General features: G+C 39.0%; 1 protein-coding gene across 3 annotated transcripts in view; it reads right to left on the bottom strand.

Annotated features, from left to right (window-relative positions):
* POLA1 (DNA polymerase alpha 1, catalytic subunit) overlaps window positions 1-15,111 on the bottom strand; it is a 287,461-nt gene that overhangs the window by 157,286 nt on the left and 115,064 nt on the right. For all 3 annotated transcript variants that reach the window (XM_046673990.1, XM_046673991.1, XM_046673989.1), the window contains exons 30-32: window positions 14,694-14,826; window positions 8,156-8,287; window positions 1,912-2,086 (exon numbers count right to left, since the gene is read on the bottom strand). In XM_046673990.1, coding sequence (XP_046529946.1) covers window positions 1,912-2,086; window positions 8,156-8,287; window positions 14,694-14,826 — 440 coding nt within the window. The remainder of the gene's footprint in view (window positions 1-1,911; window positions 2,087-8,155; window positions 8,288-14,693; window positions 14,827-15,111) is intronic.

Genomic DNA, 15,111 nt, shown 5'->3' on the forward strand with positions numbered 1-15,111 from the left:
AAGGAGCAGGAAGAAGATGAAGCTCCTGTGCCCTCACATCCATGCCATCCCACTCCAGGTGGAGGACATCTGCCATAGCCTCTCAGAGCTAAGAAGAGGCAGTGGTTACAAGTGCAAACTTTCCAGTCACATAGAGATGGGTCCCAATCCAATCACAGCTGGCCACTTACTAGCTATGTGACAAGACAAAGTTACCTCTCTAAGCCTCAGCTTCCTTCTCTAAAATGGAGCAAATACGACATATTCTCATGAGGTTGTTGAAAGGATTAAATGAGATAACATATGCAAAGCACTCATTACAGTATCCAAGAGAAAGCACACAATGCAGAGGAGAGAAAAAAGAAGGAAACTAAAAAATATTGTGAACTTACACTCCCTCTTCCCAGCTGAGGATTTATAAACATCATCAAATACAACTCAACTTCGAGAATACATTATATGATGACTTGGATAGCAGAATTTTATCTTCCTAATTATGTTTTGCTTAGGCAAATGTCAAAAATGAGTTTCCACTTCCAGAACAGGCACTGATGGGATAGTAGAGACGGGGCTGGTGGGGAGGAGTTTAGAAACATATTCAACAGGGGCAGGATGGAAAAATATGTGACTTACTAAATCATCCGTCCAATCTCAGTCCACAGAAGCACACTGAGCACTAACTACATGCAAATCTTATGGACTGGAGGAGTGTGGACATATTTATGCAGAAGGCTGGCAGGAGGGTGGGACGTGCTGCTAACAGCACTCACTGAGCACTCCCTCTACTCCAGGCCTGTGCAGAGCATCGCACGTGTATCATCATATTGCTCCCTCTGAGCAACTCTAGTTTATGACTCCAGAAACCAAGGCTTAGACCAAGGTTTAGAGGCTTGCCAAAGCCACAGAGCTTGTGAACAGAACCAGAATTTGAACCCAGCTCCCTGTGATGCCAAAGCCCAAGTTCTTAAGCCAGATGTTTCAATGAGAGGAGGGGGAGAATCTTCCATGAAGCAGGGACAGAATAAGCAATGCCATGTTTAGGGGACCCTGCGTACACTGAATAAGAAATAAAGCTAGAAATACAGGTTGGAGTTAGACAGTTAGTCTATAACGGCCAAAGTTATAGACTATGAGATGTCAGTGGCATCTGGACTTCACTTACAGACAGCGAGGAGCCATCTAAGGACTTTATTAGGCAGTATTCTAAAAACATTCATCTTTGTGTACAATGGGATAGAGAGCAGAGACCTTAAAGCAATGTAACTTAACGTGCTGGTCATCTAGAAATGAAATCTATTTCTAAGCAAGAGATGACAATCTGGCAAAACAGCAAAAAGTCAAAGAAACATTGAGGTTTCAGGGTTGCCTGGCACCTCCTGAGAAGTTGAAAAATTAGCAATCAGCCAATTTCTAGCAGATAATAGTGAGTCCAGTTTTAGAAGTTTAAATTAAAGCGAAGGCAGGACACTCACAGGGAATCAAATACTAAAATTTTTTCACATTAAAAAGGCTGTGTGTTCTCACTTTATATGGAAATACTTTTAGAGAGAGACAAGATCAATCAATAATCAAGATACTATCAATCCCCTTATTAACGGAAGTTCACTAATTAAAGCTATAACAATGTAAGCCCAGAGACTCATAACGGCACGTAAAATCTTCTCTTCATCCTTTCTTTCACCTTCCCTCAGCACTGACTGATCGGGTGCCCACTATGGAGCAGGCATGTGGTTACAGAGGAGGCAAGGATGTGGGGTTCATAGTCTATGAAGGGAGACAGACATTAACCAAACAATCACAAAAGTAAATGTCCAACTATAAATAAAGTGCTCAACACAGCACCATGCCTATAAACAGGGCTCACAACAGTCAAGGGAGGACTGCACGTGCTGCTGTTGCCAGGTGAGTAGCGATGTAACTCAGGACACTTACCTAACCACGTTGCAATAAGGACAGCATCAATTCCATCTATTGGCTCACAGATCCGAGCCACGACTGGATGGATCTGCTGGGCCAGGTAGTACTGGGTATCAATGGTTAAATTGTCCTGTTTCTGCAACTGCTCAGGTGCATAGGCCCTCTGACTCGCAGTGAGGTTTGACCCATCCTATAAGAGAACACAGTACAGGTAAAGTGGTGAGAAACTCAATCATACATACTTGCTTGGTCAAAAAGAGGGACAACAACTCAAATTTTATGTATCCAATTCCAAACACCAAGAAGTCTTTTTGACATATTGGTGAACTTGTCATATGCATCTAAGAGTAGGAAGATCAAGGAGAACATCTCACCCACTGTCCAAGAATGTAAATCCAGCATGTGTTCTGTTCTATTTTATGTTGAAACATGAAACCAACAAGATGGCATGACTAGATTAAATAATTCCACCTGCCACATCACAGAAACACAATGAGAAGACTTGCTAACAATTACTGTAGGCAGAAAGGCCTTTTAGGAGTGATGAGAAAAAATGTGTGGTCCTTTTATTATATTAATGTGATGCCTTCATGCAAGAATTCTAGTTATAGTATCATCTTAAAGACCCTGGGGGTAATATTTTCTAGGAGAGATATATGTATTATTGAGAAGCAAATGAGCAAGGGGAAAAGAGGAGAATAAAACCCACAGAGCAGTAACTTATGTACAAGATATAATAGATAGGAGTAAAAATAATGAAGTATCTTGGTGGAGCTGCAGTCTCTAGAAGCAAAATATTTGGCCACTGGAATGAAGGGCATGTCATTTTGTGCTGTTTACCTGGCTCTGCCTCAAGGAAAAGGAAGACAGGTCAGAGAGCCTCTTTGCTTTTCTTTTTGGTGAGGAAGATTGGCCCTGAGCTAATGTCTGTTGCCAATCTTCCTCATTTTGCTTGAGGAAGACTGTCACAGTATGATAACCAACTAACATGAGCTAACGTCTATGCCAATCTTCCTCTATTTTTTTGTATGTGGGATGCCACACACAGCATGACTTGATGAGTGGTGTGTAGGTCCGCACCAGGGATCTGAACCCACGAACCCTGGGCTGCCGAAGCAGAGTGTGCAAACTAAACCACTACGCCACTGGGCCAACCCGAGAGAGCCTCTTTTCAAGGGCTTCCGCTTTACTCTATAAAAATAAAAAATGTGAAATTCTATATAATTGGCCCATATAACTGCCCTATGGGTGATGTCACCATCATCTGTGAATCAAAAAGTCATCATTCTACTGGACCAACATCCAACATCTCACTCCACTCTTCCTCTCATTTGCAACAACAGAATTTAATATTCAGACTAGTAAATTATAACTATTCACAGTGCTCAGCTGCTCTGCAAAACTGATTATAATGTGAATCCTATTCTTTCTTTCCTGCTATAATCAGTCCCTTCTCAGCTCAGTGCCCAAGCCCAAAGCAGAGGCAACCTTCCATACCACTGCCTTTATTTACCAGAGACTGGAGGCAGAGGCCTCTTTCTCTGGCTAGACTCCTGATGGAAACAACTGGGATATTTATCAATTAGGTTCTACCTGTTCTGAAATATAATGAAATACCTAGAAAGGAAGCAAACCTCAGATTAAAAGGCTTGCTTATAATTATTTTTCAGAAGTTCACAACACAGCTAAAAGAAATTAGGCAGAGAGCCGGCCAGTGGTGCAGTGGTTAAGTTTGCACCTTCCTCTTCTTGGTGGCCTGGGGTTCGCCAGTTTGGATCCCGGGTGTGGACATGGCACCGCTTGGCAAAAGCCATGCTGTGGTAGACGTCCTACGTATAAAGTGGAGGAAGACGGGCATGGACATTAGCTCATCCAGTCTTCCTCAGCAAAAAGAGGAGGAGTGGCAGTAGTTAGCTCAGGGCTAATCTCCCTCAAAAAAAAAAAAAGGCAGAATTAATCAACTTTAATTGTTGCCCTTTTAGAAGTCTGAACTGTTAGATGAGAGTAAGGTGGCAGCCAAAGACAAAAGAGTGTGAAAAATTCTTGGGCAGTGTCCTTACGTACTACAATGCCTTTTAACAAACACAAGAAATCTGACTGACTTACAGAATTGTAATTTTTTAAAAAACTGTTCTGTCTATAAGATTATAACAAGGTTGAGTTTAATAATTTTTAATGGTGAATAAAAATCAAATTTGTAGGGGTAAATATTTTTTTTAAAAAAGGCACGTGATTTTTTTTTTTTAAAGATTGGCACCTGAGCTAACAACGGTTGCCAATCTTTTTTTTTTTTTCCTGCTTTATCTCCCCAAATCCCCCCAGTACATAGTTGTATATCTTAGTTGCAGGTCCTTCTAGTTGTGGCATGTGGGACGCCGCCTCAACGTGGCCTGACGAGCAGTGCCATGTCCACGCCCAGGATCCGAACCAGCGAAACTCTGGGCCGCCCCAGCAGAGCACACGAACTTAACCACTCGGTCACGGGGCCGGCCCCCAAGGCACGTGATTTTTGTTGTCACTGACACTGAGTCAATTCCAACTCCTAGCGCCCCTGTGCACAGCAGAGTAGAACCCTGCCGCGTCTTTTGGTGCCACCCTCTCACCTTCTGGCACTGTATCAGACAATGCTCTGCTGCTATTCACAGGGTTTTCATGGTCAATTTTTTTGGAAGTGAGTGGCCAGGTCCTTCTTCCTAGTCTGTCTTAGTTTAGAAGCTCCGCTAAAACCTGTCCACCATGGGTGCCTCTGCTGGTATTTAAAATACTGGTTGCATAGCTTTCAGCATCACAGCAACATGCAGCCACCATAGTATGATAACCAACAGACAGGTGGTGTGGTTTCCTCACTGGGAAATGAACCCGGGCTACAGTGGTGAGCACTGAATCTTAACCACTAGACCACCAGGCACTTGAGTTACTTTCCAATATATCATTAGAAGATGTTCTCATAGTAAAGCATGTTTTTTTAAAAAGCTGTTGAAAATTGTTAAGCATATTCTCAGTTCAAAAAGTTTTTATTTTAAATATCCACACAAAAATGACTGAATTCAAAAGAATTGGTAAGATGACAGGTTTTTCTGTGTTGTAGTGGAAACATAAGATATGGCTATAACATAAGATATATGCCTCAAAGACCTAATTGTCAAACCTGAGAAAGACTCCATGGTATACGCAATAACATGAGGCATACACTTTAAAAACAGATTAAGAAGCAATGTTGGCCTTCCTTGAAGTGCCCATGTCATAATTCATGAACCTCACAAAGCACATACTTCAGAGAGACAACCAGGTACAGTCAGTTCACTCAAAACTATGTAGTCATCTTTAGTAGGAAGCTAATGGAAAACAATTTTTGAAAAGGTAGCAAGTGGGCCCCTTAAAACAATTATGTTAAGGGCATGCCTTATGGAAATTATGTCCAATGCAAGTTAAATAATTAAGGATTTAAAACTTAACCAACAAGTGGAAGTTGATTTATGATCTCCTCAAATAATTCACGTAGGTTTTACAAGACTATGAACTACAATATAAATTAGACACCAAAAACATTACTGTCTGAAGTCATCTGAATTGATAGTCTAAATAAGTTATCAGTAGAGTACTATTTTCTAAATGTAAATTTTAAACAAAACAGAATCTGTTTAGGAAATAGGTTATTCTTGGAGGCTACATTTGCTTAGAACAGTAAACAGTTCTCTTAAAAATGTGTAGTCACACATTTTGAAAAACATATCTAAAAATATGGTTGTGTTATGAAACAGAATAACCTGAGTGCTTAAAAGCAAAAGAGGTAGGCAGCTTTGGCTGGCAAATATGCTGAAAGTAGGCATGTCCCACTGCTAGGGAACAAAGGGAAAATAAAGCCCTACAGCTTTCCTTGGGATACAGTGAGAATACATTAATAAAAAGAAACACAAGGGCCAGCCCGGTGGTCTAGTGATTAGGTTCAGTGCGCTCCACTTCAGGGCCCAGGTTTAGTTCCCAGGCGAGGACCTACACCATTCTATTAGCACTCATGCTGTGCTGGCGGCCCACAAACTAAAAAATAGAGGGAGACTGGCAATGGATGCTCAGGGTGAATCTTCCTCAGCAAAAAAAGAAAACAAACAAAAAACAAGAACTGTACTTTTTTTTTTTTTAAAGATTTTTTTTATTTTTTCCTTTTTCTCCCCAAAGCCCCCCGGTACATAGTTGTGTATTCTTCGTTGTGGGTTCTTCTAGTTGCGGCATGTGGGACGCTGCCTCAGCGTGGTCTGATGAGCAGTGCCATGTCCGCGCCCAGGATTCGAACTGATGAAACACTGGGCCGCCTGCAGCGGAGCGCGCGAACTTAACCACTCGGCCACGGGGCCAGCCCCAAGAACTGTACTTTTAATAAGCAAATAAGTTAAGGCCCAGCACCAGTGGATGGGGAAAATGAAGAAAATATACCAAACTGAATTTATTGTATGACATTAGCATCAGCATTTTGAACTTTTCTATATCAATAAGACCTGAGAAGAAATCATAAGACCTAATATTTAGACATCAGGGAAAATACGCTTGACTTTTAAATACATCGACTGTACTACCATACATCTCCATTCTAGGTTGGGCCAAAACATAATTGTGGCTGGATTCCATTATCCGATGCCATTTCATGGAGCCTATATGATTTTCAAAGTTGTAGGCTGCCATCTGCTCCTGTCATTAACAATCTAAGAGCTTTTCCACGTATGTAAAGACGTACAAGAAAAAAAACTAGCCTATTTACCAAAATCTTTATTTGCATAATATGAAAATTGTTTTTTTTGAGATGAGACTTGTCAGAGGCAATATGCAAAGCACATTAAGGGCTTGAGCGAGTCAGACATTTATGGAAATATTTTCCTGCAGGAATTGGCTTTCTGTAACAGTTCTTAATCAAGGGTAACCCTAGGAGGGAGACAGAGTCAAGTGCTGATTCCTGTCCATGTACTTAAGTCATTTGTTATGTACATCATCTACAGTACCGAGCAGATATGATCAGATGACTTTTAAATTTTGAAAAGACTCTATGACTTAAAAACACATTGATTATAGTTTGACAAAGATCAATCATATGGCAATGAAGTTTTAAGGCTTATGTAAATTTTTTTTTTTTATCTAATAGCACAATGCAATAATTAATTAATTAAAAAGAAACAGTCTTAATTCAGATGAATTCTGCCTTTTGGTAAACAGACCACACCATAGTAATTTTAAAGAATTTGGATAGAGGCCATGATTGGCTTTTTCTTTTTTTATAGGGAGAAGGGATGAAATCTGCCCTTTTTTTCCAATTGGAGTTCACTGCTTTCAAAGAAAAAAACTGCTCTCCTGTCCTACCCTTTCTCCCCATCCCTAACTATTAGAGGTACCCTACTCTCAAAAGAAACTGGTTGGTGGTTTAAAACTGTGTCCCAGAAGGCCTAGAGGTTCCTTAGAGGTGCCTCATGGAATAGGAACAAAGCAAGAAGCTGGATTCTAGGCCCCCTCCACTGAAAAAAAAAATGGGTTAGGCAATTTGTGTTTTCTTCATAAGGTACATTTTTAAGATCTCTTACCTTTCTCCATATAATCATGTATTTCATTCTTTTTCAAGTAATTATTTGAACATAAGCTAGGGAAAAATGCATTTACTCTCTTATTCTGCCAGTATTTATAATGGAAATTGTTGCAAAAGGAATGATAAAGGACTACTGCTGGACATATAAACAAACATATACATTCTCACCAATGTTAATTTAGGGTTGAAATAGTAGCTACTGTTATACACCTGTCTCACCAAAATAATTTCAGCGAACCAAAACACTAGTCTTAAATGTTTTACAAAAATTGTAATAAAATATGCCATACCCGATTTTTTTTTTTTTTTAAGGAAGATTAACCCTGAGCTAACTGCTGCCAATCCTCCTCCTTTTGCTGAGGAAGATGTCCTGGGCTAACATCCATGCCCATCTTCCTGTACTTTATATATGGGATGCATGGCATGCCAGGTGGTGCCGTGTCTGTACCCAGGATCCGAACCAGCGAACCCCGGGCCGCCAATGCGGAACGTGCGCACTTAACCGCTGCGCCACCTGGCCGGCCCCCCCCCCCCCCGACTAATGTTTTTAAAATGCTGTAAAACCAACCAGACTAAATCATCTCTTTACAGCATCAAATACTTGGAGGACTACGAAATAAGACACTGTGGTGATCTGGATTTTACTATGGGTTCTTAGTGGTATGAGAGTATTACTAATTACGGTAGTTTTACCTGACAGATGACATATGACACAGTATCTCCAGCTTTCACCTTTCTGCCTCCTTGAGAATTTATCCATAGGGCAACATGTACATGAGGTAGGCTTTTTTTATCAGGGTAATCCTGGGGATCTTTTGTCAATGCCTAAAAGAGAAAAAGAGGGAACAAAAAGCCCCAAACTTTAAAATCCTTCTCACACAGATATACACTAAATACATATTTGTTAGAATCATACCAGTCACATAAACATAGAAATGACAGAAGCTATATGTAAAAAACCCTGCCACAGAATCTTTAGACATTCCATCCTCAAGGCTCCTCTCTCCTTCATTTAGTAACTAACATAACCAGATCCAACCCTGACAAAAAAGAAATACAAGTTTACAGGCCATGGCACATGATACTTGGAATAAAAAATAATTAAACTATAAATTCAGTCTTCTAGGCAGCCTTAGAGTTTCTCCTAATGTTTGCAAATCTCTCACTGAATTAACTGATTAGTTAGGACTGATGGATAACGGCTACTCTGACTTAATGATCTGTTTCTCAAAGGCTTCTCTAGCCTAAATAAATCCCAAAGGCACCAGAAATCACTGGATGTACTCACACTGTCAACTTAAGCTCTACAAAGACAGAATGAGTGAGTTTGTAACAGAAAGTAAGCCCCACGAGAGCAGGAACACATCAGCCTTGCTCACAGCTGTGTTCGCTGAGCTCAGAATGCTTGGTGTACAGGAGCAACCAAATGCTTGCAGAATAAAGTATTTCACTCACTCTGCAATAATTCACTAAGTTCAAGCACTGTAAAGTACTGCAAGATGAGTAAGACAGTCACTGGGTCCTAAGTCATCTGCTATTAGTAGATGACTCCCCATTCCATAAAAAAAATCTCTAAAATAAGCTACATATGCCATAAGAGAGATGTGAACAGTGTTATGGAGAGAGTTTAGAGAGGCAAAGACCACTTTCATCTCAGAGCATAAATCATGGAAGAAAAAAACTTAAGCCGACACGTGAAGAAAAAACAAGATTTTAAGAAAAGGTGACAGGGGACAAGAACATTCCGGGAAGAGAAAAAAGCAGAAGTTAAAAGCAAGAAGTGAGAAAAAAATACAGTCTATTGGACTGAAACTCAATATGCACAAAGGGAAGGAATGGGATATCCAGCTCTGTAAGGGGTGGGTTTCAAAAGACAAGAGGAAGAACAGGGAACAAGGTGCTGTGTGACTAGATCACCTGCTCTCAAAGTGTGATCTCCAGGCCCCTGGGGGTTCCTGACACCCTTTTAGGAGGTCATGAGATTAAAACTATTTTCCTAACAATGCTGTACTCCTGCTCCACATAAGGACGTTTCGGTCAACAATGGACCACATATATGACGGTGGTCACACAAAATTAGTAGCATATAGCTGGGGTGTGTAGTAGGCTATGCCATCTAGGTTTGTGTAAGTACATTCCATGATGTTTGCACAATGACGGAATCACCTAACAACGCATTTCTCAGAAGTATCCCCGTTGTTAAGTGACGCATGACTATATTTGCACGGGTGAGGCAGAAGAATGGTCGGTGAAGGTGCTGATGCCTTATAAACAAGAATCAGGGCCACAGCACCAAACTGTACTAAGAGTTATTGTATTATTCACCACCACACACTCACAGTTAGAAAACAAAAAAGCCAGTTTCACTTAAGAATGTCCTCAATGAAGCAGTAAAAATTAATTTTTTTAAGCTCTTGACCCTTGAGTATAAGGCTACTATTTTGTGCGACAAAACAAGAAGTATGCACAGGGCACTTCTACTGCACACTGAAGAACAAAGGTTGCTTGAGGAAAAGCACTTGTGCAACTGTTTGAGTTGCAAGCTAAACTAGCTGCCTTTTCCATAGAACACAATTTTTACTTGAAAGAATGACAGCCAACTACAGTTATTCTAACTTGGGTATCTGGCAGACAATTTCTTTAAAAAGAACCAAATGAGGCTGACACTTCAAGGAAAACAACTGACAGTATCTATTTTCTATGATAAAATTCAAGCTTTCAAGTGCAAATTAGAATTTTGGAAAACTTGTTTCCACCTCTGTGAGCTTGACAGCTTCCCAATACTTAAAGACTTTTCTGATGATATAAGTAGGAATATTTTAAAATGTGGTTTTTGATACTGTATAATAACTACATCAATATTTGGCAGATCTGCACAACTCGGGGAGCCAACATTTAATCAACGATCAATGCATAATATTATGCATGCATAAAATATCCATTCAAAGTACAACACAGACCAATAGAAGTTAATGTAAAAGAGCATGACAAGGTCATTGGCATGGTTTCAGATTCCACATTACAAATAACCTTTCAAAAAATACCACTTAAAGAGTTTTGGTGTATAACCAAAGGAGAATATGCACAATTATCTAAAAGCATTACTAAAATACTTCTTTTTCCAACTACATATTGGTGTGAAACTGGATTTTATTCCCATACTTCAAACAAAACCACACATCACAATAGACTGGACATACAAGCAGATATGAGAATCCAGATGTCTTCTAGTAAACTAGACATTAAAGAGATTTGCAAAATTGTAAACTGATGCCACTCCTCTGATAATTCGTTTTGAAATAGTTATTTTTCACGGAAAAATGTTATTTTTGGAATCACATGATGGGCTTATTGCTATTTTAAATAAACTAATAAATGCTTTTTAAAATTTTTCAGGAGATGGCCCAGTGGCACAGCAATTATCTGCACACGTTCCACTTCAGTGGCCCAGGGTTTGCTGGTTCAGAGCCCGGGTGCGGACATGGCACCACATGGCAAGCCATGCTGTGGTAGGCGTCCCACATATAAAGTAGAGGAAGATGGGCATGGATGTTATCCCAGGGCCAGTCTTCCTCAGAAAAAAAGAGGAGGATTGACAGATGTTAGCTCACGGCTAATCTTCCTCGGAAAAAAAAATTTTCAGTTTTAATTTCTAACACAGTGAATATCAACATAAACTGCATAAACGAAAGCTCTTGGAACCCTCAATTATTTTAAGAGTGTGAAGGTGGCCCGAGACTAGGAAATGTGAGAACTGCTGTAATAGACTAAAGCAGGTACTCAAACACGGCTGCACATGCCCATGCCATGTACACTTTCCAGATCATACACTCAGCGTACGAGAGCACCTAGGAAACGCTCCAAGTAGTGAATCTCCTCAAAGCTGCATTATTCAAAGTCTTGATTGACTTGGATGGGTAATGCCGTATAGAAATCTTAATCAATATAACTCTACTTAAGAAAATCGTTATCTTCTTCAATTGACTATTCTTTGGTGCAATGTTAAGAAATTCTGAATTTCATCTGACATACTTTCCAATTATTAGATTGGGGCTATTTGGGGATTTTATAAGCTAGTTTGAGAAAGCTTGATTTTAAAAAAAAAAAAGCTTCCTGGTGGTTTAGGCTCAAGTTAGCCAGGGCTATAAAAATCAGCTTTGAAGTATTTTGTGCTACTTTATGAAATATATTTAAGCCAAGATTGCAGCAGTTCAGAAAATCACACGTGGTGTTTTTCAGTTGCTTTTGGCAACAAGGGCTAAAATCTCCAGAAAGGTAAATCTCACCACTTCACACCTCCACCCTAGGCTAACCTCCTATTTTCAAGCCCTACCAGCATCTCACACTCACACACACATACACACACACACACCCCTTGTTGTAAGACCATCCACAACCAGTCACATACACAGACTCTTCCATTCCACTCTCTTTTGAAAGCAATAAAATGTAAAAACTGAATTGCCCACAAGTTTTAAAAAGTATAAGTATACAGACAAATGTTAATCTGGATATATCACCTATGACATATAAACAGCTTACTGTAAACAGACATAGGAACAACTATGATATAGATAGTCCTTTCATCAAAATTTACTGTACTTACATCAACACTGCAGAAATTCTTCTTTATAAAGAAAGTATAAGAATATGAGATAGTAAATATCTTTGATAGACTATTAGTATCTTGCAAATATGAACCATGCTTTGCTTATTAAACTTTACATCCCAGAGTATACACATAAGAGGTACTCCATGTTTGATGAACGGATGATTAAACATGCAAACGAATTATTTTAATGCTCACTGAACAACTATTATTTGCCAGCTACTATGCCAAGTGAAATGGAGAATATAAAGACAGTAAATCACAGTGTCAGTTCTGCTACAGAAAAATATATGCACAGCCCCATCACACTAAGTATTAACTATTATTGTTATTAATAATACTAATATGTCACTATAAGTTGATAATGATTGAAGCTGAGTGATGGATGCATAGGGATTCACGATAGTATTCTCTCCACTTCTGTATAAGTTTAAAAATTTCAATAAAAAACCTTAAAAATAACAAGACTGTAGTCTGTTCACCAGAAATCACAGATTGCCAGTATTTCTATGACTCTAGGTTTCTTTGCACACTAGTAATATTGTGTCGTCATTCATAGGAGAAGATGACGGTTGGGCCCACTATCCTACAGGACATGTGCTCAGTGTTATTTTGCCAATAATGCAGTCATGTTGGGGCTTAGCCTTCCAGGCGGAATCCCTTGCAATAGAGGGCCCAGATTTCTAAGAAGGTAGACAGTGTCAGGGATACAATCTGCAGGATCGATGCAAAAATTGATCACAGGAAGACTGAAGTCATGTAAATTTTTGAGAAAGAGAGAAAACAAAATCTGAAAGGAAACCACTTTCTTTTTTCTTTGTGAGGAAGACTGCCCTGAGGTAACATCTGTTCCCAATCTTCCTCTTTTTGCTTGAGGAAGATTGTCACTGGGCTAACATCCGTGCCAATCTTCCTCCATTTTATGTGGGATGCTGCCACAGCACGGCTTGACAAGGGTGCTAGGTCTGCGCCCAGGATCCAAACCTGCGAACCCCGGGCTACCAAAGCAAAGTACCCAAACTTAACCACTACGCCACCAGGGTGGCCCTGGAAACCACTTTCTAAATGTCACAAATGACTCCACGCCAATAAGTATACACTGCATCACTTAAAGTGAAGAGTTAGTGCCAAGATGCATGTCCTCTTATACTATTTGTTTCTAATTTTTTTGTACTTTTCATCTATAAATGAATGTCTTCTTTTGTGACATTAAAGACATCATTGTCAAGGTGTCGGAAACAAAGAATAAATACAAATTGTAAGGATATGCATAGAAAATATTCATTCTCTCTAGGAATCCAAGAAATGCAAATTAAATCTACCAGCAAAGTATCATTTCATATCCATTATGGTAGCAATATTTTATTTAAATATCACCAATACAAGCAAATCTGTGGTGAAATTGGCACACACATTCTGTTATTTTCAACTGGTATCATCCTTTAGCAAAGCAATTTGGCAAGAACCATACAGATATCTTTTGACTCAAACATTTCACTTCAAGGAACCCAAACTAAGAAAGTAATTCATCCAAAAGCAAAAAGATAAATGAACTAAGATATTCAATACAGTTATTTACGACAGCAAAAATAATTTAAATAACCAAAAATTTTAAATAAAGATGTATCAGCAAAACATAAGATTAACACGATTTTTAAAGTAATATAAAATGTGGAAAAATCTGTTTATGTTAATTGAAAATAGATTTCAAAATGATATATATTGTAATTGCTTCACTGTAAAAATGTTTTCAAGAGTAAGGAAATGTACAAAAGTGACAAGCATTACACTAGCATGGGGTATTATGAATGAATTTTAATTCTAAAACTTCCATTTAATGTCATCATTAAATTCTTTTTCATTAAAATTCTTTTTCGTATGAGGTTTGACAACGAAATCTATTTATCACAAAAAGGGTAAAATGGTATTTGAGAAATGAGCTTCTGAATATGTAAGGGTACTCTTTTGAAATGGGAAAAAAACCCTGTAAACTTACATGTTGTATTACACAGCACTTTGGAAACCAAGATTTTATTTTTCAAATTAGGTAAGAAAAAATATTCCCTACTTTAACACCTAAGACTATCCATAAAGTGTAACATATAGTTTCTTTTTAAAGAGCACAAGTGCTTTGAATATACAGAAAGTGCTATCATCATCTTAATTCCAAATAACTACATCCAGAAAAGCCTTTTACAGTATCTCTACGGATCACCTTCTGCGAAGTTACACAAACACACACACACTCACTCACTCACCGCCCCCCCCCCCCAAAGCTTACAGGCCTGCCCCTCAAACAACTATAACTTAGGAAGACTGTGAAGAAGGTAATACTCTCTAGTCCCTGAAACATCAACTACATCACTCCATAGAAGCTCTGGCAAGGCTTCCAGGAATTAAAGTAAGGAATGGAGAGAGAAGGCCCCTGAGGCAGACATGGCAGTACCAGTGGCTGGAAGAGGAGTGGTATGCTAATGTTCAGTCTGTGAGATAGTTGTTAAACAGCTTTCATCACCAGCTAGAATTTATTTCAATTGCAAGGATAAGGTGGTTCTTCAACTATCTGAAGGAGGAGAAAAACACATGGCAGCAGCTGGGCTCAGCAATAAATGGTACATTTACCTTGTTAATTTCAAACTGGCTCACTGGGACACTGCCATTTAGCACATTTTCTCCAATTTCTATTAACCTCTTCTGAATGTTTTCCACTATAGTGTCCCGGCTTTGATCAGAAAGAATCTGGCCAATGACAAAGCTGCAAAAAGAGAGAGGGATTGATTTTTTAAATATCATACTTTATTAATAAAGGAGAAAAAAGGAAGATAAATGCCATTAGATTAACATGTGGACAAGAGCTGTACTAAAAGCTAACATGAGGGTTAATGTCCAAAATGCCATTACTATTTGTTTTTCAACATTAACTCTACCAAAGGTTTACCAACGGTTTGCCTTTAAACATACAGACCATTTTTTTAATGCGGCAACTAATGCTTCATACAAAATGCAGACAGGGAAAGGTACGGGTTCTATATATGTTTAT

The sequence above is a fragment of the Equus quagga genome, chromosome 10, assembly GCF_021613505.1.
Source record: "Equus quagga isolate Etosha38 chromosome 10, UCLA_HA_Equagga_1.0, whole genome shotgun sequence".
NCBI lineage: Eukaryota > Metazoa > Chordata > Mammalia > Perissodactyla > Equidae > Equus > Equus quagga.